Source organism: Rutilus rutilus (genome assembly GCF_951802725.1).
Source record: "Rutilus rutilus genome assembly, chromosome: 22".
NCBI lineage: Eukaryota > Metazoa > Chordata > Actinopteri > Cypriniformes > Leuciscidae > Rutilus > Rutilus rutilus.
The window spans coordinates 8,500,350-8,523,904 of NC_140227.1; the positions used below are offsets into that span (position 1 = coordinate 8,500,350).

Sequence of the window (23,555 nt, forward strand, 5' to 3'; positions counted from 1 at the left end):
CTTTCTCTCTGCTGTTGCTAAGTAACACCATCACAGTCTTTTTTTCTTTTCTTTTTTTTTTAGACAAGGGAAGAAACAAGGAGTTTTACAGTGTAGTTTTTAGTTTTCAAGAATGACCTCAGGTTAGATCAAAACAGGACAAGGTTATGCTCTGAAATCTCATGCGAGACTGTGTGGAATGACATGAAGTGTCATGCTGTGGATTGTATGTGTGTGTGTGTAAGGTACCTTGTGTTAAGAAACCCTCAGGAGAAAGAAGCAAAAGTCAGAGAGGTCAGATGCAGCTCAATGAGATTCGCAAATAGAATTCTGGAGTCTGTTTAGATGTTTTAAGCCTTTTATTGCTATTAAAAAACATTCTCCTGAATGAAAATAATATTTGGCATTGTGACATGATGGTAATTTGGGCAAAATGACCTGAAATGGCCCGTTGAATATGTGTCAGGTTATCGCTGTTTTCAGAGGGAATTAAATAGCTGGCTGTCAGAACACTGTCACTACAATTTCTCTTACTTACAAATAAATAAATAAATAAATAAAATTAAAATTGAAAAATTTATAATAATAAAAATATTGCCAACAGTCACAGAGCTCCCCAAAAACACACCAAAATAACACATTGCTGGTTGTGAGAAGTGTTGGCACAGCGTGGTTTGAGCTGGCACATCCAGGACACTTTTACTAAAACACTACATGAACATTTACTGTATCCTAATTAGATCCAAAGCAAAGCTCTGCAATTAGCACTTATTACAGTACTTTCATAAAAGGTTATTCTGTTCATAAAATCACTGATACATTGGAAATGCCATGGTTAAAACAAACTTTAAATTAGGTGTAAACACAGACATTTTAATAAAATAAATAGCACAAATTAATTCAAGTATCTTAAAGATGCAGCCATCCGAGTTTTAGCACACCGAGCTCATAAACAATTTATCAAACATACTCTACCGGCAGCAATATTGGAAATCCCTCTTCTCAACAGTGCAAGGACACACATCAGACAGCTCAGACGCTGAGGTTCATGTTTGCATCTACACAGTATGGCTAATAAAAGTTATGTAAAGAGACTTATGACCCTTAAGTTGATAGGTGATTTCAGCTTTAAATTCAAAACAGGCAACTATAGTCTAGAATAACAGAGCATTAACTCCAAACAGTAAGCATTTTTAATTCCTAACCTATAATAGACCTAAATAGACCCTAGACCTAACCTCTAGCCCAAACCCTGACCCCAAATCTAATACTAACCATTTAACACTCTTTCCCTTTATTAATCAGTCTAAGGGGGGCTTTCACACTGGACATATTCAGTTTGCGTTATTTTAAAATCTTTTCCTGCACCGTGCCACATTAAATTTCATTAATTTCATGAGATGCAACTTTGTATTGTGTTGTTCTTCCTGACAGCATTACATTTTCACATTACATTTATGATGATTTTGTATGCATAAATTAAACTGATTAGCAAATCAAATGAAACGTACACAAGGTTCCCCACAGTGGAAAGCAAAATTCTGATTTTAAACACATCTTTGGCCACTACTGCAACACATCATGCTGTTTTGTGTGTGTGTGTGGGTCTATCGCCATAAATTAAAGTCATTTCACATATCTGTTGAGAACCTATGTGAACGGCCCTGTATTGTAATTTAAATTCTGCGCAGAACGAAACATTTACTAAATTATGTAAATTATAAATTGAATATTAAGAAAATTACATCATGTTAGGGAAAAACAGAGAAAAAGTACCACTATTGTCAAAGCAAAAAAAAAAGAAAAAAAAAAGGTTACCATGACCTTTTCTGATTCCATGACACTAAAACATTCCCTTGAATCCATGTAATAAATTGTACAGTCTTGTAAAGATGATGAACATTATCAATTTATTTACAAGCATCCTAAGGGAGATAGCAATGCAGCATTTTTTTTTTTTTTTTTTAGCATAAGGGAGGCAGAGAACTGTTGATCATATGCATTGGATGCATTACCAAAGCAGGCAGGCAAATCCACTTAAGTATGCTCCAGGAATTTGCGGAGGTCCCAGGCAGTATGCCCTTCTCACAGAGGTCTGAATGTGTTCTCCCCCATCAGGAGTCCAGCGGCCATCAGAAGTGGCCCATCCGTGTGGTAAAGACGCTGCGGGGGCGAGTCGAGGACGCCGAGCGGCCGAAGCTAGAAGACGGCCACTTGATGATGAACTGGGAAGTGACTGGCAGCAGATACCTGCACAGACGGAGAGAGGAATCAGATATAGGGGTCGGATGCCAAACTCAAAGGCAGGATTAGAGGCACAAAGGTCACCTAAAGAGATCAGGCTCTCACTCGGCTCTCCAGCAGATGCTTTAGATTCCTGTCCCCTCCGCTGACCCTCACGTTTACACTGTGCCGTTTTTAATAATGAGTGACACAAGTGGCTGAACAGGACTTGTTTTAACAGATAAGAACTTGTTTAATGCACAGGATGTTCCAAGACAGGACAGGTTAGATAATTAGAGCCTGCACAGAGACAAGGAGGGTAACCAGCCTAGACAGCTGCTGACCCACACTTGCTAATACCACAACAGCTTAATTTTAATTCTACTCGAAACAAGGCAATTTAAACAGTTAATTAATTAAATAACACAGTGATAAAAAAACAAACTACTAACTGACTAATTCTTTTTTCTCTCTCTCTCTCTCCTTTTAGTAATGTTGAAAAAAACAAAAACAACTGTGGGGCAATGACAAATAAGGATGTCTGAAATGATAAACAGGAAACGTCTTTTAGAAATATAGTTCTTATATTTCTAATAGGTATACATGTACTAAGTTTTTTAAGTCTCATATGTTTTTGCAAAAATTTTCAGTTTTTTGGCTTCTTTTTTTTTTGTGTGTGAAATAATTTCCTGCATGTTGGTTGTATCACAGTGACTTTGATTTGGAAAACAAGAGTTTTTCAATCATTAATATTTAAAAAAAATATATATATAATAATAAATCAAATAAAACTGCTTCACTCATTAAAATCAATAAATAAATCAATACTACTTTGTACATAATAGGCTTTATTATAATAATAATACCTAAACAGTTATTTTTTCATGAATTTTCAATAAGATATTTTGTAACAATTCAAAAACTGAAAACTTGTTCATCATAGAAGAATTGTATTTAAATTATTGCTTGTATAAATGGATTTTTTAAATAATAAGTTAAAAAACAAAAGAATAAGTGTCACGACTCAGGGGCCCAGGAAGTGGCTTTGTATGAATGAACGAAGTGGCTTTGTATGAATGCAATGATGTAGTTACGACAGCAATACATAATGCCAGTACAAATTAGGGCTGCTCTTTATCTAACTAAAGAAGATTTGTTCTAAAGCTCCTGCTGCAGAAAGGCAGGGCCAAGAGACTTGGCAAGAATCAAATTAACTTTTATAAAAGAATGCCCTTGAATCTTCTCATGATACTGCACTAAGCATGTGTTTGCAGTGCATTCCCTTCAATCGGCAATATGGAACATGAATGTCATGCATGTTTTATGGATCATAAAAACTCTGGACAATGATGAATATCGATAAATGTCTCCATCACACACACCGAGCCACCTTTCACATCATGCGCACATGGTCTTTCTCTACATTCTTTTCATTAAAGATTTTTTTGGTTCTTCCCTCAGGGAACTCCAGACAGGTGAGTTCTCAGGAAATGGTTGTGGGTTGGGGGTTGAGCCTCATTAGCATATTTTTCAGTACAGACTGCCGAGTTTGGTCAACAAAAGGAAATGTCAAAGGAATATGAAATTCAAATATGAACATATATGGAGGTGGACCTTTCTGGCTCTGAAGAATTCCCTGTAAGGAAGTCTCATCCATGAGAGAGCTCCATCACTCAGGGTCCAATCAGGCTGCAGGCAGTGTTTAATTGGACCTCTGTGAGGATTCCTCCAGGTCTTTGGCTTTTGATCACTGAGCAGTTCTTGGAAGAACCTGCCAGTGCAAAGCCCCTGGAGAACCGCCAGCTGTCTAACGTTCGAACGTGTGTGTGCTTTACTAATTACACACAATCGCTCGAAGATCTGCACATATCTCACGTCTGTTTGCTTGTTTAAAGCCTACACTCTATCACCCAACTGCCACATGCTGCATAAAACTTTGAGAGAGCACTTTTAGACACTTTGAGAGAAAAAGGAGACTTCCCCATGCACCAGATATCATATTAGGTTTCTCAAAAGTTAAGAAAGAAATCTCTGTAGTTCTACATCTTGAAAAATAAATCTCACAAAACTTCCAATGGCACCTATTTTCATTTATACTATAATTTTGTGGGTTGCTCTTACTTTTCATGACTAAACACTGAACCTGAGTTGATGGTAACACGCTACATGCAACCCTTTTTTGAAGTAATGCTTTACTAAATCTGCACCTTAATGCACAGTTATTTTTTTAAATGTGTAACAGGTGTAAATTTTCGATTTATTTACTCACAAATGCAATCGACCGACAACAGCAAACTATTGCTCCCATTATTATTAACAAAGCTGTCTACTCTATAAGTGGATTTTTAACTATTTACTGTTTTAAGACTAAGAGTAACAGAATAATGTACCAGTACTTTTAAAAGCAAAGTTTCACATTGCACTCATGTTAGGTGAATGTTCGCATACTTCCATAATCTGACTAATTTCCCCAAAATATTTAAAATAAAAATCTAGGACTTGATTTTATCCATAAGAAACTGATTGGAATGTAAAAAAAAATAAAAAAATTGCCTGCATATGTGATTAGAGAGAAAGGTCTTGGATGATGGCAACCAATAAGTCGTTTCAGAGCAATTTGTTACATTTTGAACAAAGATTCTGAAAACATTTCCTTGAAATAATGTGCACTGATGCAATAATGCATAATAGACCTAGAACATGAAGTGCATATGGTCAATTTTGATTTTGTGCTGACTTAACTAATGGGTTAGTTGGGCAAAGTGCACATCTCTGGTATGTCATGTGACTTCTACAGCTTCTATCGGAGACATGACAGTCACCTGATGGATCCGAACAAGGAATAAGGGGGCGGCGATGGAGTAAGAAGCAAGGATGAAACTGTTACCCAGGCATCATTTTCCTAACGAGGCAAAGCAGATGCCGGCTGATTGAAAAATAACGGATCCCCAAGGGCCGTTCCAGCAATGAGCCGTCAATGAGGCATGTCCTGAGAGAACACAAGTGTGAGAAGAGAGCGGATATTGGCTAGGATGGAGAGCTGAGAGGAAATCGAAAATGACTGGCTGGGTTTCTCTGAGGTTATGCCCCCATGGAAATACAAAAAAAAAAAAAAGCAGCAAACAGGTGGACAAAGGTTTATGGCCGAAGATCAGACAAACTGGAGGGGAGAGAGTGTGATCCAAAACCAAAAGATAAAGTCCAAGGGGGTGGAATCACAGGATGAGTGCTGTCAAGCAAACAAGGATACATTTCTGGGTAGTCAACAGGCCAGACTCGAAGGACAGAATCTGAATCTGAATAATTCTGCATGATTCATAAACTACACTTAAGTGCTTAAACTCATGTAGCTTAATCTCAGGTACAATTCACACACAATGTCTGCATAAGCACATCAATAATGTAGGTGATTTAAATGGAGCTGATCAGCTCTAATAATACACAATATTCTAATAGGACAAGCAAAAATGCTCTGCAAGAATCAGATTTGTGAAATTTCATTGAAAAGGTCTGTTGTCCATTGCCAGTAGTGTAGTAATGCATGAAGCACCACTCACACAGAAGTCACTTTCAAACCAAGAAGCTTTCTGTTAGTTAACCCAGAGGCAGGGGATCCTTAGTTTTTTTTTTTTTTTTTTAGTGTACAGTACTTTTCCAGTAAATAAAATACCTAAACATCATTAAAGGAGTCATAACCTAGTATTACATTGGATACCTACTGCTGTATTATAGTCTTTCAGGCCCTTCTAAAAAAGAAAAGTGGAAAAAAAATAAACACAGACCTACTTTTACCCTTATTTCTGAAGGCATTATTGTCTCGCGAGATCAATGCGATGTTTTGGCTGTCGTGGACGCTCTACATGGCTCTGCACGCCAGTTGAAAGGGTTGTTGGGACAGCGTCATTAAAAATGAATTTCATCCACTGGTCCCTGATAGTTTCGTCCGATTTTGGGAGATAAAACACATTTAACTGTTACATGTTTTTTATGGCAATCAACCACAGAGCAAGTCCGGTGTGCACTCGGTTTCTCCATCTTTCTCGACTGAACTGAATATGAGGGGGAGAGGGGAAGGGGGGCTTCCTGCTGCGGTGTCCATATATGGTATATCCTACTACCTCATGACGTCAAGAGGGAGCTGAAATCAAAATCTCGTATTTGAGTGCGCGTGCACGCGCGCTGGTTTATTTACCCTGAGGTAAACAAACGCTTCACTTTTAAATATCGGCTTCCCGGCCAGTGTATAATCGTTAGTCGATCATAACATACATTGATTCTCGTGGAAAAGTGAAAATTGCAGGTTATGACACAAAACAAATTGATTTGCTTTAAAAAATAGTTAGTAAGAGATACGTGTTTTCAGAGAATATCTTTTTTCTTGGTTTAAGCATAACATCTTTTCTTACAGAAAGAAAAAAATATCAATTGGCTTTACATATAAATACTATTTCAGTTGCAGTATCTGTACCAACTTTTTAGTGTTTAAAACCTCCTAACAAACCAGATTCGGCTAATCGCAATTGTAGATTCAGTTTGACATGAATTGAACTTGTCAAATATAAGGTGATAAGAACCAAATTGTGCATGGGTTTCAGCAAATGTGGAGCTAATAGTGAATGAAAGGAGTCGTTCAGATGTGCTTCTGCTGTTGTGCTGGAGTGTTTGGTTTGAATGCATGTTTCATGCACAAAAGTGGTAAGGTAAGTGTGTCAGCACAAAAATGTGGAACACTTTCTTGTAAACATTCAGAAAATGTGTGTATAGCGCATTATTTATACAAGGCTGATTTGTGAATCAATTGTAATATTCTGTATATAATGGGCAATATTTATACATAGAAAGGGGGTGTATTTTGCCCTGAAAAGACTTGCATTGACTTTACATCAAATATTTGAAATACAAGTGTTTGTACTGAAATACTGCATGCAAAGGTTTCATGAATTTGCCCCAGAATTTTTGTTCTGAGTTCTCCCTCTTGATAAATATGCAATTTTACTATAGCCATTACCACCTGTTGTGCTTCTGTTTGTTTTTTTATATATATATATATATTTCAAAATGGTGATGTGAGTGTCAATATATTCTTTTAGCAGCATCGTCATGGGCGTTTGAAGAGGGTAACTATACCTTGTGTCATCCCAGTCTGGGCTAAGGCCGCTGAGAGAACCGCGCGAGTCGGCCACAAACTTGTAGACTACAAGCAGACAGTCTCTACACAACTGTACAACACGCTGGCAGCACCTCAGCTCATGCGCGGTCACCACCTCACTGCTCTTACTGAAGACGCTCTCCCATGATGACCTGCTGAAGGAAGATACGCACATAAATACAACAGCCAAAAAGTGGGGGCATACTTTTATATCACAGTAACAATATTACATGGTATAGTTATCTTTTACTGGAAACTCAAAAAGTTTAAATATTAAATAGCCATGGCATGTGGTAATTACTTTTTTAAATAATCCAGTCAATTACATTTTTGTGATATTTTCATTTGATTATTGTAGTTAATGAACTTCATGGACACAAACCAAAACATAAGATTATTCCTATCAACTGAATGATAAGTCTCACAAGTTTCATTAAGATTCAAAATGGTAAAAAACTAACATAGTAAAAAAGGATATTTTCAACTTCATCCTAATTAAATACATGAGTCACGTTTTAAAGGGTTAAATTAAATAAATACAGTATATGCACACCCGTGACTGCACATCAGTGCAATTTATTATTAATGTATCAAGTTACAGTGTTGCATGGCAAGTTTACACAACATAAACTCGACTTAAACCTCTTAATAACAACTTCATCTTGGTCCATTGTGGAACCCATATATATATATATATATATATATATATATATATATATATATATATACTGCCATATAGATATTTTTAATATTATCTGGCAGCTGGTATATTAGGCTGCTGTCACTTTAAGAGCTGGATGTGAGCACTAAATCTGTGGGAATGAGTAAAATTATACCCAATACACGCAATCCCTCGCCGAAATTGAAGCCCTGTAACACCAACAATATTAATCCGGAACAAATGAAACGAGTGAGTTGGTATTGTGTATCCTGCGGAATAGTTTCAGATATTTCAGTATCGATATGTATCGAAAAATCTATATTTCTGACAACGCAACATTGTGCTTAGTTTATTATTTCAGATGCCTTTTTAAAATATTACAATTGAAAAATTTATAAAATGTATATTTTATTGGCAGGTGTTAATGTCAAGCCCTGTGTGATATATATATATATATATATATATATATATATATATATATATATATATTCAAATGTACGGTATAGTGCTTTTCCAGTACAAAATACCTAAACATCCTGAACACAAAACAAATGTATGTTGAGTTAATCATTAACACAACAGACCTTTTCTTCCATATTGTGACATAGTGTGTGAGTGTAACAGGTTATTGAAAAATAAAAGTTGGCGATCAATTGTGGAGGGGAATAGTTTAAGCGGCCTAATTGATTGGAAAAGTCTGCCATACATCATCAGAGAGAAGTCTTCCCTGGAACATTATAACATTTTTATACAAATATATCTATTTTTTAAATTACTGATTAAATACTGATTTAGTAAAAAATGTAAGACATTTTGCTGTCGTATGTCATCATACAGGCGATACGGGCCAGCTTTTATTGTAATAGACACTGCTGGAACAATCAGTCAGGAAGGTTAAAGGGTCTGATTATCGTTCTTTTGGCTCTTGTTGAAGAAAGAAACGATAAAAAGTCTCTTTAAAGTCTTGGCAGAGGAGATGAGGTTTCATTATAGAGATGATGAAATGTAACTTCTAGGGATCTGAATTGTACATTACAGGCAGGAAGGCTATGCAGTGCTCTCCCACTGATATCTCCTCCCCGTGCTACCGGCTCATGGGCCACCTTCACACGTCAGGCCCTGATTAAACAGAAGCAGCATGGGTTGCTGGCACTGCTTCTAATCCCCTAGAGCTGTGTTCGCTCTCATCAACTCCAAATGGTCTAAACCTGGCTATATAACATCCTTCACTCTGTGGCAATTACAAGAGTGATTGGGCCACACAAAGCCTCCGAGAAGCGCTCGCAATGACTAGAGGGAGAAAGGCAGTCAATACGGAGGAGTCCCTGCTGTTTGCTCTCAGAGCTGATAAAATCGCAGCATGTAAGAGTCTATGTGTATTATAACAGCAAGCGTGTATGCTTCTATGTGCGACTCTCTAAGGAAGTAAAAGTCTATATCAAGACTTATGATTGAGTCAATAAAGACAAAACAGAGACCATTTTTCTCATGGCCATAGTTATGTTCTGTCTCAATGCCTTTTCAACATTAAACACTCTTACAAACCCACTTATCTTCCATAATGTGACATTTACAAGTGTAATAACGGATAATAATTAAGCAATATCACAGTAAATCACAGTCGCACTGATATTCCGACCAATTACGGGTGTGAAATTGCTTTTACACAACAGTTCAATAAACAAGGAGATGAATTTTAAGAAGATATCCAATTTTTTCTTTGAAATTATGTGCCCTAATGAATAATTCACAGTAAGACCAGGAATGTGTATTAATAAAGTAAATGTAAATATGCTTAATTCTAATTTCATGTTGACTTTAAAGGCAGAATATAATTCTCTTACCCAGAGCTGGAGAGGCAGTTCCAGAGCCCCTGACCGTGACTCCAGAGCAGACGGTTAAAAACACGGTTGAAAAGGTGATAAAGACGTAGACTCTCCACATCCGGTTCACTCCAAATCCTCTGCAGTACTGAGCGGATGTTGGTACGAACAATGTCCAAAACCTTCATGAAATAATCAGATAAATAATAGTGATTAAAAATACCCTGGGAGTGGAAAGTTCTGCGCATGATTTACTGGCGATCTACTAGGCAAATTAAAGAACGCAGACGGATCATTTCCATAATGACCAAAACAATCTACCAAGAGCAGCGCAAATTAGCCTCTGGTTTAAGACATGCTTTTTTTGGGTGGTAAATAATGGCGCAAATACCAGTAAATTGACTTAGTAAATCCTGTTGCGTGATTCATTTAAATACTCTCCTCCCATAAATTTTGCTTTTGAAAGGGAAACTCAAATGCATATGCAATAAGGTCAGCTGCAAAAATAACTCAGTCCACGCCTTTCAGTACTAATTTTTCACTGTGTCTTTGCAGTAGAATGTTTTTTTTTTTTTTTTTACACCAAAAGAGGGTTAAGCTACTAGTAAATCTGGCCCTAAAAGTTCCTTACAAAAAGTACCAAACTACACTGAAGCTATTCAATGAAGAATGCACTTTAAATACAGCTAAAATAAATTATGGTTTCTACTTATGATAGTAACAGTTTAAATACTGTAAATGTTTATTTTGCTACAAAAATTTTGCAAGGACTTCTAGGCACAATATTCAAATGAATCAATGCATCATTAATTGATATGAAATGTCCTAATGAACCAATTTTGCTCAAATTAACTGGACTTCCCACATATACTGGAGGGTACTGTGAACAGTAAAATCCAGAAGAAGAGTAATGGAAGAAGTCTCAGAGAGTTTCCACTCATCTTTCTCTTCGCCCTCCAGCTCCCTCACACCATTCTGCTCGTCGACATCTGTGAAGTGACTTTCAACAATATGTCTGATTTAATGGCCTTGTATGAGGCATGTTAACTCTATTCTGATTGATCCCTCAAACTTCGGCTGATAATCAGCTTGTGGAACGAGACAATCCCTCATTATATCAGTCTGCCATGCCCATCCTACAACGTCCAACCTACTGTGTCAAATCAAAACACCTGTAACCTGCTGTAACCACCAGTCGTTCACTACTGTAATAGTGTTGAAATTGAGTGGCTTTGAACAGTTTCATTTAGTTGCATCATGTCTTCTGTTAAGACAGATCCAAATGGCACGTTTTAAGACCCCCATTTTTTTTTTGTTCACCATACACTTATCAAAGAGACTGTAACTTATAAAAAAAATATTGAGTGTTTATGTTTTTTGCAAACTTCATGCATTTTTTAGTCCACTCACCTTCCTTTGTTTGGTGGCATCTAACTTTACCAGCCAGTAAGACGCAACTTTTGGCTTATGGTATTTCCAGTTGTTCTGAATCTAAAGGAGCAAATGAAAATAATTTCATTATTGCAATATGCACAATTATTGTCTGTGTGTGAAATTGAATATCTATCTATCTATCTATCTATCTATCTATCTATCTATCTATCTATCTATCTATCTATCTATCTATCTATCTATCTATCTATCTATCTATCTATCTATCTATCTATCTGTCTGTCTCTCTGTCTCTCTTTCTTTTATGTTCCAAACACAAGGACCTTGAATAGGAACAGTCCATTCGCATAAGTTTTCTCCCCAAGAATACATTTTTAACATGTCTGAACATTGATCTGAATGTGTGAATATATTTACATCATTTACATTATCAATAAAATATACGCACTCTCCTCATTGGGTCCCGTGGTACCTGTGCATGCACCAGTGCACGCTGCTTCTCTCGTACTTTCCACTAAAATAAGTGGATAAATTATTCTCTTGTTTTGAGTGTGAGATGATGGCATAAATATTGTCATATTTATCATTTATCTTCCTTGCTAAATCATTAATAACTAATTTAGATTGAACTAGACCAATAATTTTAAGAAGTATTAATTACAAACATATACATGTAACACTGTCGAAATTCAAGAGACATTTCCAAGTCATTCAAAAGTCAAGTGTCAGTGAAACGAGATGCTTAACCTTCAAACTGTTGATCATCAATATCATGGGGTCAAACTAAATATTTGATGTTCTAGTCATTTTATATGAGGTTTGAGATTTTTGCAGTCCTTCTTATATACACTCACCTAAAGGATTATTAGGAACACCATACTAATACTGTGTTTGACCCCCTTTCGCCTTCAGAACTGCCTTAATTCTACGTGGCATTGATTCAACAAGGTGCCGAAAGCATTCTTTAGAAATGTTGGCCCATATTGATAGGATAGCATCTTGCAGTTGATGGAGATTTGTGGGATGCACATCCAGGGCACGAAGCTCCCGTTCCACCACATCCCAAAGATGCTCTATTGGGTTGAGATCTGGTGACTGTGGGGGCCATTTTAGTACAGTGAATTCATTGTCATGTTCAAGAAACCAATTTGAAATGATTCAAGCTTTGTGACATGGTGCATTATCCTACTGGAAGTAGCCATCAGAGGATGGGTACATGGTGGTCATAAAGGGATGGACATGGTCAGAAACAATGCTCAGGTAGGCCGTGGCATTTAAACGATGCCCAATTGGCACTAAGGGGCCTAAAGTGTGCCAAGAAAACATCCCCCACACCATTACACCACCACCACCAGCCTGCACAGTGGTAACAAGGCATGATGGATCCATGTTCTCATTCTGTTTACGCCAAATTCTGACTCTACCATCTGAATGTCTCAACAGAAATCGAGACTCATCAGACCAGGCAACATTTTTCCAGTCTTCAACTGTCCAATTTTGGTGAGCTTGTGCAAATTGTAGCCTCTTTTTCCTATTTGTAGTGGAGATGAGTGGTACCCGGTGGGGTCTTCTGCTGTTGTAGCCCATCCGCCTCAAGGTTGTGCGTGTTGTGGCTTCACAAATGCTTTGCTGCATACCTCGGTTGTAACGAGTGGTTATTTCAGTCAAAGTTGCTCTTCTATCAGCTTGAATCAGTCGGCCCATTCTCCTCTGACCTCTAGCATCAACAAGGCATTTTCGCCCACAGGACTGCCGCATACTGGATGTTTTTCCCTTTTCACACCATTCTTTGTAAACCCTGGAAATAGTTGTGCGTGAAAATCCCAGTAACTGAGCAGATTGTGAAATACTCAGACCGGCCCGTCTGGCACCAACAACCATGCCACGCTCAAAATAGCTTAAATCACCTTTCTTTCCCACTCTGACATTCAGTTTGGAGTTCAGGAGATTGTCTTGACCAGGACCACACCCCTAAATGCATTGAAGCAGCTGCCATGTGATTGGTTGATTAGATAATTGCATTAATGAGAAATTGAACAGGTGTTCCTAATAATCCTTTAGGTGAGTGTATATATATATATATATATATATATATATTCTAAATACAGTTTAAAACTAGCCTGGCAAGCCAGACCTACATCAAGATGTTGGGTCAGGCAACTCACATAGACACGCTCAGTCCGAGGGGCGGGATAAACGGCTGTCTTTCAAATTCACTCTGCACGCAATAGGACAGCGCTTCAACCAACCAGAGCGTTTTCCCAACAGCGGAGCTAGTTGATAGATTCAACTTTTGCCATATCTGGCCGGCAAAACTACGAACACATCTTCCTTTTTTTAAGAATGACTTAAGTGCCGTTCTATGCTCTTTTCTCAAAGAAAAACTTAACTCCAAGTCCTCCAGAGTCACGGACAAAGCCGATTCGAAAGATGTTCGCCAGCAGCAGCCATTCTTTGTTTTCAAGTGGCAGGTTTCCGCCGCAACTCTGTCGTCATTATGTTAAGCCCGCCCCGCCTACTCTATACACGACGTGATTGGCCTGACCCAATTTAGGTTTTTGCAGCTCGAAAGTGAATGGAGAGTTGCTAGACTGCCCTGGCTGCAAAATACATTTTGCTGCCGCTAGGGTGCGTCTAGATTTCTAGGCTAGTTTAAAACCTTAGAAGGGGTAAACTGAATTTTGACCAAATGTTGGTTTGTCATTTACAGAATTTCCTATATTTACAAGATAACTATTTGTTTGTTTACATTATTTTTACAATAACTAACAGAGAAACACGGCTGAATGGTTGAGCTTAATGAATGTAGTTAACACTGCCGTTTGTTTAAAAAATTACGTAAATAGAATGAAATAATATATTTTTCTTCCCGCTAGCCTGTAAAAAGGGTCCAAATGATGTTACTGCCAAGGTATCAGAGGTATTTTAAAATTAATTAAATAAATAAAACATGCACTACAACAAATTTAATATAAATTCACAAGTGTGTCAAAATTATAATATTGCTGTATCATTTAAATTGTCGTATGCAGTCGAGAATGTAAAGGCCGCTGAGGTGGCTAAACAAAGCTAAAAGAGTAGAAAACTCGAGAGCTTGTAGATTTGAATTTGAGAATGTGTACAATAAATATTCACACTTCCAAATTGAAATTTACACTCACAGCTCTGATGTGAAAGGCTGAATGTATCGATTTGCACACATCTGCAAATATATACAGTATATATCCATACAGTGTATATATATATATATATATATATATATATATATATATATATATATGAAGCCATTTTATTGGTAGATGCCTGACCAATAGTTATAATTTACTGGCTACAGCCTTGCCGACAACACCTGAAATAAACTGTACAAATGTATCTGTGGCCTAATACAATTTTTGGAACCTATATTGGTGCGATAATGTTGTCCTCAGTTTCTTGTATAAATTAGAAAAAGATCATGCAAGAACATGAAATAAACCATCTTGTCTGTTCTTTGACCATGAAGTGAGTTTTGCAACAGGAATATAGTAAAAGTAGTAATAAAAATCAAGGCGCTGATATTTAGGACTTACTGCAGGATTTGAGAGGTTGGCGACCTGAGGTTGCACAGTAAAACTGACTAAAGTAAATATATGATAAACATTTGTCCCTGTCTTTTTGTTCATGTAAATGCCATTTTACACATTTGCATCTATTTTTCTGCAATTTCAAATTCAAACCATAGGTGTTTTAATTATTGTCTTCACACTTATAAGTGTGAATATTTACTGTACAAGTTCTCAAATTCAAATGCTACTCTTTTACCTTCACATGGGTCGCGGTGTTTAATCAGTGTGATTAAAACAAGCTATTTTTCATGCAAGGTTAATTTTATGTTAGATAAGACTTTACCTAACACGCTTAATAATGTGCCTCTAATGGTTGAAAATAAAATAATTACCAAAGTGTACCGTATTCATGGAAAGCACCAATTACAATTTCACAGCTCTGATAATAGAGCCAGCATCCGTTCAATTGTGCTTTTCATGTTAAATGCTGTGTTTCCATGATTGCTGATGTGCAAATGTACGCCAGATCAATCGCAGCGAAAGTGATGTGTAAATGAATGCTGGAAAAGTGCCTTAAACAGGTGCCGTTGGCCAGATGTGTTTCTGCACAGACAGCTAATGGATCTCATTAAGCATACAGGTGGATGTCTAATGACTCTACATACAGCGAGAGATGCTGCAAAAGGCTCGGACGTCCTCAAATGAGTTTGGGGAACGAGGGGAACAGAGCAGCCGGTCCGTCTGCCCTGACCGAGCGCTTTCTCTCAGCTGCGTAGCTCACCTCATCCAACACGGCCTCGGCCTCCTCCTCGCTCTTCCCGGGGTAACGAATCCTCATCTCCCCCAGCGCAGCCAGCGTCTGCTGCATCAGCTCGGCCTCCTGCTCTTTACTCAGCGGGGTCTCTCCCTGCGCCTGCACATGCAAAGAACCCACACAATAAAGATGAGTTATTAAGTGTGACGTCTTTTCTCTGCAGTCATCAGGTTTGTTTCGGCCATCACAGCAGTGTGTTCATATGGCACCTGACTGCTCGCTGTGGGAAGGAAAAAAACAGTGATCTTTACTTTTAGACATTAGGCTGAGCAAACTGAGCAAAAGTTTTAAAATTACAGAATATATTAGGGTTAGGCATATCAGAGTCTGAGTCTGAGGTGTCTAGTTTCTATGTCGATAACATAGTTAAGTTTCATCCCAAAATCAAAAGAAATTATTTAAATGTCAATTAACTACATTGTTCTCCTCAAATTTTCATTTCAGTAATGAAAAAATATATATTTTTTTAATTTATCAAAGTATTTTTGGCAATATTTTTTGTGTTGATTTAATGTAAAAAATCTTTTATTTTTTAATTTTTTTCTGCAACATAGTAAAACACTAATCAAAACAGATCATCATGGAGAATAATGGAAAATCCAAAAAGATTTGTACACTGAAAAAGTTCATAAAATATACCTAAAATGTGCTTCATGTGATAACATCTAATTGATTCTATTTAAGTCAAAAATACTATATAAAAACCCTGAATCAACCTAAACATATTTGATTACACAAACAAATCTAAATTAAGGGGTTGAATCAGGTAGCAATAGCTCAAAATAACCAGGTTATCAGTTTTTAGTGTAGAATATAAATGATAAATTTAGCATTCAAATGAATTTATATGTATTTAGTGCTGTCAAATCGATTAATCGTGATTAATCAAATCTAACATAAAACCTTGTGTATATATATATATATATATATACAGAATATACACACACATATATTTATACATACATGCACACACACACACACACACACACACACACACACATACATACATACATACACACTATATATATATATATATATTATACTCGATTTGACAGCACTATTTTTTTTTTTTTTTTTTATTAGTTGGACTGGCTGGTTTCAGAAAAATCTGTAATTTTTTTCAGGTACCATGTAACCCAGGCATGTTTTCATAAGATTTACCACATTCAATGCTTCATATACTGAGCAAACAAAAACAAAAACTGAATGTAGTCTATGGAGGCTTATTAGAGTTCTACAAACACAGCACAAAATCCTTGTATTAGAAGAGTTTTGAGGAAAGAGTGCAAATCCTAATTAAACAGGTTACATTATTAGAAATGAAGCCTTATTAACTTGATGATCATGCATCCTATATACAATTACTCTGAAAAGAGTATGTAGTAGTCCGTCTTGCTAAACACAATCTAAAGTCTTATTAAACAGTGCATAAGTGTGTGTGCTGTTTTTCCTGATTAATATTCCTTAATGAGAGTTTGAACAAGGGGGAGTGCTGATATTCACAAGATGAATGTGCCCGTAAATACAGGCCCAATTTAGCTTCACACTCCCAATTTTTCCACAATATGACAAATTTTCCTCTCTAAGGTATGCCCAGAGAGAGTGAGAGAACGAGAGTAGATATAGGAGTGTGAAAATGAGAAAAAACTATCACAGTATGAAAACACAGCTTGACTGATTGTGTGTGTGTGTGTGTGTGTGTGTGTGTGTGTGTGTGTGTGTGTGTGTGTGTGTGTGTGTGTGTGTGTGTGTGTGTGTGTGTGTGTGTGTGTGTGTGTGTGTGTGTGTGTGTGTGTGAATCTCTATTGTTTGATGGATTGGAATGATTCAGGACAGCGATGGGAAAATAAAAATTATATTTTTCATTTTTACAAGTGGTGTGTTGCCAGATCTTCTCTAAATCAGCCATCTTTGTGAACATCTGTTCAGACTCTCTAGAGGACATCTAGGGTAAAGAAAAAGATAGATGTGTTCGTGAAATACGTCTGTTCAGAATTAAATACTAGAGTAATGCTTACTGTATACTGCATACACAGTCCAGGAGTGTCTAAAATGACAAATTTCCACATATTTCCCATTTAACTTTTCCACATATTTCCCATGTAACTATGTAGCTATGTCAACTATGCAAACTATGTAGCCTTTGCTATACAGCAACCGTTTCGGGAGAAAAAAAAAACATGTTAGAGTATGTTGCAATCTTTGTCAGTCCAACCAAATATTGAGGCATTAAAACATTTAGATATGTGAAAACAATCATGAAATACACAGGTCACATTTATGCACAATATTATCCTCATTTCTAAATTATCGTTATTTCAGTGTGTGCAGATTTAATTTGTTAGTTTTTTTAATTTATTTATTCTCAATGGTGAATTTTATTCGAATCCTCATTTCTGAAATACTGTATTTAAATGAGCACATATTAACTCACATATTAACTCTACCGTATAACAGTGAAAACACAGAAACACGGAAATTTGAGAATTTAGGGGAAAATGTGCTTAACTGTCATGAATATAATGTCACGATGCACAAATCTAAAATCAGGTTCATTTTTTTATGCAAAATATATATATATTTTTGTTTTTTTTATTTCTTGGGGTGTAAATTAACCCTTGAACTTCTGGTTTATTCATCAAGATGGAAATGGAAGGTCAACGCAGATCCTTGCTTTATTATATACTTAATTCCACATAGTGTGCTCTAGTTGTATACTGCAAATTCAGATCAATGTAATCTTTTGACAGGGTATTCCATGCATATGGAATTGCAGCACATATACTGTATAAATAGAATAGGCAAATTCCCTATGTGTGACAGAGAGAACCGATACTTGCCGTATTGGGATGAATGGCACCTAGGCTGTTGCTGTGTGGAACTCTGTTTGTGGAACTGTTGCGACTGAGTGACTGGGAGCGAGATGCTGAGTGGAGTCGACCTGGGGTCATCTGCGTCATGGCGACTGCTGTTTGAGCGGGTGCAGGCGATGCATTAGCCATGTGATTGGCTGTTTTCGGCTGTCTGGTCTCGTTGGTAGGGGACTGCGCAGTCAGAGAGGATATGGAGCGTGGACAGGACATGGAGCGGCGGATGAGCCCAGAAAGATTGGGGGAGCAGGAAGGACCTCGTATTGGTTTAGGGGCAGGTTTCCAATGAACGCGACCTAAAACAAAGAACCAAAGCATTTGACTTCAATTTAAGACACATACATTCACACACCCTCCTGGATCACCAAGGAAATTAAGTCAAACATCTGAAATCCGTTAAAAAAAGCTTAATCACTGCAACATGTGATCATCCTGCAGGCCTGTCAGGTTTCCAACTCAGGGTGGACAGCGAATTGAAACACGCATACAGTAAATCTACGATTTTGAATGACCTCCAGTTTGTGAACTGGCCAGCGGCATGGACGCTTCATCCGTGAATCTTGAGGGAAGATGTTGCCAAAAGCGGTATTATAGCAGCTTAGCTCGGAAAATCGCAGATGGCCTCAGGGTAGTGTGGGGCAAACAATGTCACCCCAGAATGGCCTAATGCCCCCTCTGGCAGCAACCCAATCACCAGTGACCCCCTGCACACGAAATAAACCTGTCAGCTTGCTTCTTTGTCCCACTTTTACTGGCTAATGGAAAAGTCATGGCTTCAACTGTGTCAGGCACGAATAATCAATAAACTGCACAATCAATTGCACTTTCCAAAACAGGATACAAACTGGTTTTCCATTATTGAACTATTGCATATTATTATCTAACATAAAATGCATCATTTTGGCCTGTCCTATCACTGTTGGACACTTTCTAAATACTGCCTATTACGTTTTTGCCTGTATCTAATAATCAAACAAAATAATTTTGACATAAGCTGTTAAAATAATTGTTAAAATAATTGTGTAAAAAGTATTGTTAATTAATACCTTGTTTTAATGATCAAAATTATTTAATTCATTACTTAATTAATTAATTGTTAATTTAGCTGTGTCCCATATTTTGTGCACAACCCTGTACCCTGCACAGTGCATGGTGGGAAGTGAAAATCATGGATTTTTTTTTTTTTACACAAACTGTAGTTTTAAATGAATTCAAGCTCAATCATTCAACCCAGTTGAATATAATCATCTAAAACACCCTTTTAAAAAATAAGCAATGGCAACAACTTTTACTGTAAAACTTAAAATGTAATGAAAATGTATTTTTTTAACCATACTTGCAAAAACAATGGCTGATTTGAACCATGTTAATAAATCATGTAATAGCAATAGTGAGAGCAGCTTCCAAACAGACAGACAGACAGACAGACAGACAGACAGACAGACAGACAGACAGACAGACAGACAGATAGATAGATAGATAGATAGATAGATAGATAGATAGATAGATAGATAGATAGATAGACAGACAGACAGACAGACAGACAGACAGACAGACAGACAGACAGACAGACAGACAGACAGACAGACAGACAGATAGATAGATAGACAGACAGACAGATAGACAGATAGACAGATAGACAGACAGACAGATAGATAGATAGATAGATAGATAGATAGATAGATAGATAGATAGATAGATAGATAGATGCTTGAGCTGCTGGACCACAAGGAACACTCAGCTTTTAAAAAAGCTCTACTGTGAAACACAAACATTTTTTCAGGCTTGTTTGCACAGTTTTCATGGTACGCCAGAAGTGATTCTCAGAACTTATACCCAACCTGTGCCTTTCCCAAGCTGAGCGACCGGTCTCCCTTTAAACCAGCGGACTGAAACATCAGAAAAGCTCATTAAAGCTGCATGGCATGAGAGCCGGGGGACCTCTCACCACATCACCTGCCGCAGTCAGCCAGTCAAATTAAGAGCCACAGCACTGGGCCAGCGAATACTGTGACCCTAATTAAAAAAGATGGATTTTCTCTGTTTCATGTATTAATTAGGTAAACAAATGCATTATAGTAGATTTACATCTGTAATTTAGCTCAGGCTCTGCAAACGGCACTGAAGATTTAATATGTCTGGCTAGACAAAAGGCTGCTTAAAAGTTTAAGCCATAAGCAGCTCTCGCAGTCATCTGGAAACCATCGAGGGACAGATAGCACATATAAAAGCAGCTCACCAGCAAAACATCCCAGAACCTCCAAGTCTACCCTAATAGTCCCAGCCCACAGGTGATAAATAGCTTTTCCACCGAGCAGACCCCTAAAACCTGGACTAAAACTAGGAACAGATAACGTCAGAAGTCCATTAGTGAGATCAAGTAACGTTCTCAAAACAACAACTCATTCTGGCAAGGCTGACGCAAAACAAAACTAGATCACTCCCATTACAATCATTAAAGTTTTCTACACTGGAAACGTTTGATGCAACTGTGAAACACGTTCAAATGATGCTAAAATGAAATTATTTTATTTGCAATCATTTGTAAATTGATTGCAATCAAATTAATTAACTTCTAACAGCTGCATCAAACGCAGCGTGTGATGGAAAAATATAGAGAATTACAATTTTGGGGATGTTACATTTTATGTTATCAAAACAAAAAGATTTGTACATTCATTTTGTAATTAATTAATTCTTGTAAATGTATTAGTACAATTTGATTGTTTTGCTGCTTTTGATGCTAAAGTCAAAAGCCATAACAAATAAGTTTAGGGTCAGTAAGATATTTTTTGAAAGAATGTAATACTTTTATTCAGCAGGGATGCATTAAATTGATCAAAAGTGACAGTACAGACTTTTTTATTATTGGAAAAAAGTTGCATTTCAAATAAATTAAATGCTGTTCTATTGAACTTTCTATTCATCAAAGAATCCTACAAAGTACAATACTGTGCAAAAGTCTTAGGCACATTCATATTTTTCAGTGTCAGTGGGAAATATCAGTTTACATTTCCAAACATTCATTTTAATTGTAATTAAAGCTGCAAGCAGCGATGAAAGGGCCCTCGCACCCGTGCCGCCGCCACCCGGTGGCTTTAGGAAGACAGAGCATGGTTGGACAATGTGCATTTAAGGAGGTATATATAGTAGTTGCTAGCAGGTTTAGTATGTTTTTAGCATGCTTAGTACACAATAGTTATGTGGTTAGTACTGCATTACTGTGTTAACCATGTCAGTTTCTGTTGCCAGTAGGTGGGGCTATGTCTATATCTGAATATCGCTATGTAGATGTGTTCAGTGCAGGACTTTTATCAAACATGTGGAGTTTGGGGCAGATTGGACATTGTATGCTTGAGTTACAACAACTTCCTTTAGCATTTCTAGCATGTTTTATGATGTTTCTAGCATATTACATATTAAAGGGTTAGTTCACCCAAAAATTTAAATTCTGTCAGTAATTACTCACCCTCATGTTGTTCCAACCGCGTAAGACCTTCGTTCATCTTCGGAACACAAATTAAGATATTTTTGATGAAATCTGAGCCATGTTTCACTCCTCCATAGGCTTCCAGTGTGACCGAAACTTGCTGGCCCAGAAAAGTTATTAAAGAGATCGTTAATATAGTCCAAGTGACTCCAGTGGCTCAATCTTAAGTATATCAAGCGACGAGAATACTTTTTGTGCGCAAAAACAAACAAAAATAACGACTTTATTCCACTATTCATTTCCTTCTCTCTGGATGTCTAGTTGGTTTGCGTAGTGTTTTTGCGCAGCGCGTCTGTGTCACACGTCACCACGTAGGCTCACTATTGGCCGACGCCGGTCATGTGTGTGTTGCGTGATGACGTGCAACACAGACGCGCAGCGCAAACACACTACGAGGCCCAGAGAGAAGGAAATGAAAAGTGGAATAAAGTCGTTATTTTTGTTTGTTTTTGCGCACAAAAAGTATTCTCGTCGCATGATAAACTTAATGTAGTGCCACTGTAGTTACTTGGACTATTTTAACGATGTTTTAATAACTATTCTGGGCCGGTGAGTTTCGGTCACACTGGAAGCCTATGGAGGAGTCAAAATTCTGTCAGATTTCATCAAAAATATCTTAATTTGTGTTCCGAAGATGAACGAAAGACTTACATGGTTGGAACAACATGAGGGTGAGTAATTACTGACAGAATTTTCATTTTTGGGTGAACTAACCCTTTAATTTTGGGGTAGATTGGACATTGAATGCCTGAGTTACAGCAAATTCATATTTAATTGCAGTAATAGGATGCTTTAACACTTAGCTAAGTATTTGATTGCATGTTTCTAGTATGTTGCTAACATGTTTAGCAGTTGGTGACACTTTTTTATATGTTATTAGGAGTCCAGAATAGTGTTAAACGTCACTTCCTGTTGCCAGCAGGCGGCGCTATGACTATATCTGAATATGAGCATGGACTTGTGTTCAGGAGATAACTATTATCAAACGTGTGAAGTTTGGGGTAGATTGGACATTGTATGCCTAAGTTACAACAACTTCCTTTAGCATTTCTAGCATGCTTTAGAACTTAGCTATGTGTTGCTAGCATGTTTATTGCATGTTACATATTAAGTTTGGGGCAGATTGGACATTCCATGCCTGTGTTACAGCAAATTCATATTTAATTGCAGCAATAGCATGCTTTAGCACTTAGCTAAGTGTTTGCTAATATGTTTCTAGTATGTTGTTAGCATGTTTAGCACTTGCTGGCACTTTTTTATATGTTATCAGGAGTCCACAACAGTGTTTAACATGTCACTTCCTGTTGCCAGCAGGCGGTGCTATGACTGTAACTGAATATGAGCATGGTCATGTGTTCAGGACAGAACGCTTATCAAAAGTGTGAAGTTTGGCGCAGATTGGACATTGCCTTCTTGAGTAACAACAACATCCTGTTTCATTGAATTAGCTAAGTATTGCTAGCATGTTTTAACATGTTTCTAGCATTTTTAGAAGTCAGTGGCATTTTTAACATGTTGCTAGAACGGCATCAACGTGTTAAACATGACACTTCCTGTTACCAGTAGGTGGCGCTATTACTATAACTGAATATTCTCATGTAGATGTGTT

General features: G+C 37.2%; 1 protein-coding gene across 5 annotated transcripts in view; it reads right to left on the reverse strand.

Moving 5' to 3' along the window:
- Positions 1-1,945: 1,945 nt before the first annotated feature.
- Positions 1,946-23,555, reverse strand: part of LOC311282093 (tubulin polyglutamylase TTLL7-like) — a 164,438-nt gene continuing 142,828 nt past the window's right edge. For 4 of the 5 annotated variants that reach the window (XM_084395657.1, XM_084395658.1, XM_084395659.1 and 1 more), the window contains 6 exons: positions 18,427-18,752; positions 15,554-15,685; positions 11,246-11,326; positions 9,857-10,017; positions 7,330-7,506; positions 1,946-2,229 (listed from right to left, as the gene is read on the reverse strand). In XM_084395657.1, the coding sequence (XP_084251783.1) occupies positions 2,112-2,229; positions 7,330-7,506; positions 9,857-10,017; positions 11,246-11,326; positions 15,554-15,685; positions 18,427-18,752 (995 nt within the window). In that variant the 3' untranslated portion in view covers positions 1,946-2,111. The remainder of the gene's footprint in view (positions 2,230-7,329; positions 7,507-9,856; positions 10,018-11,245; positions 11,327-15,553; positions 15,686-18,426; positions 18,753-23,555) is intronic. The other variant, XM_084395660.1, reaches the window with a different exon arrangement.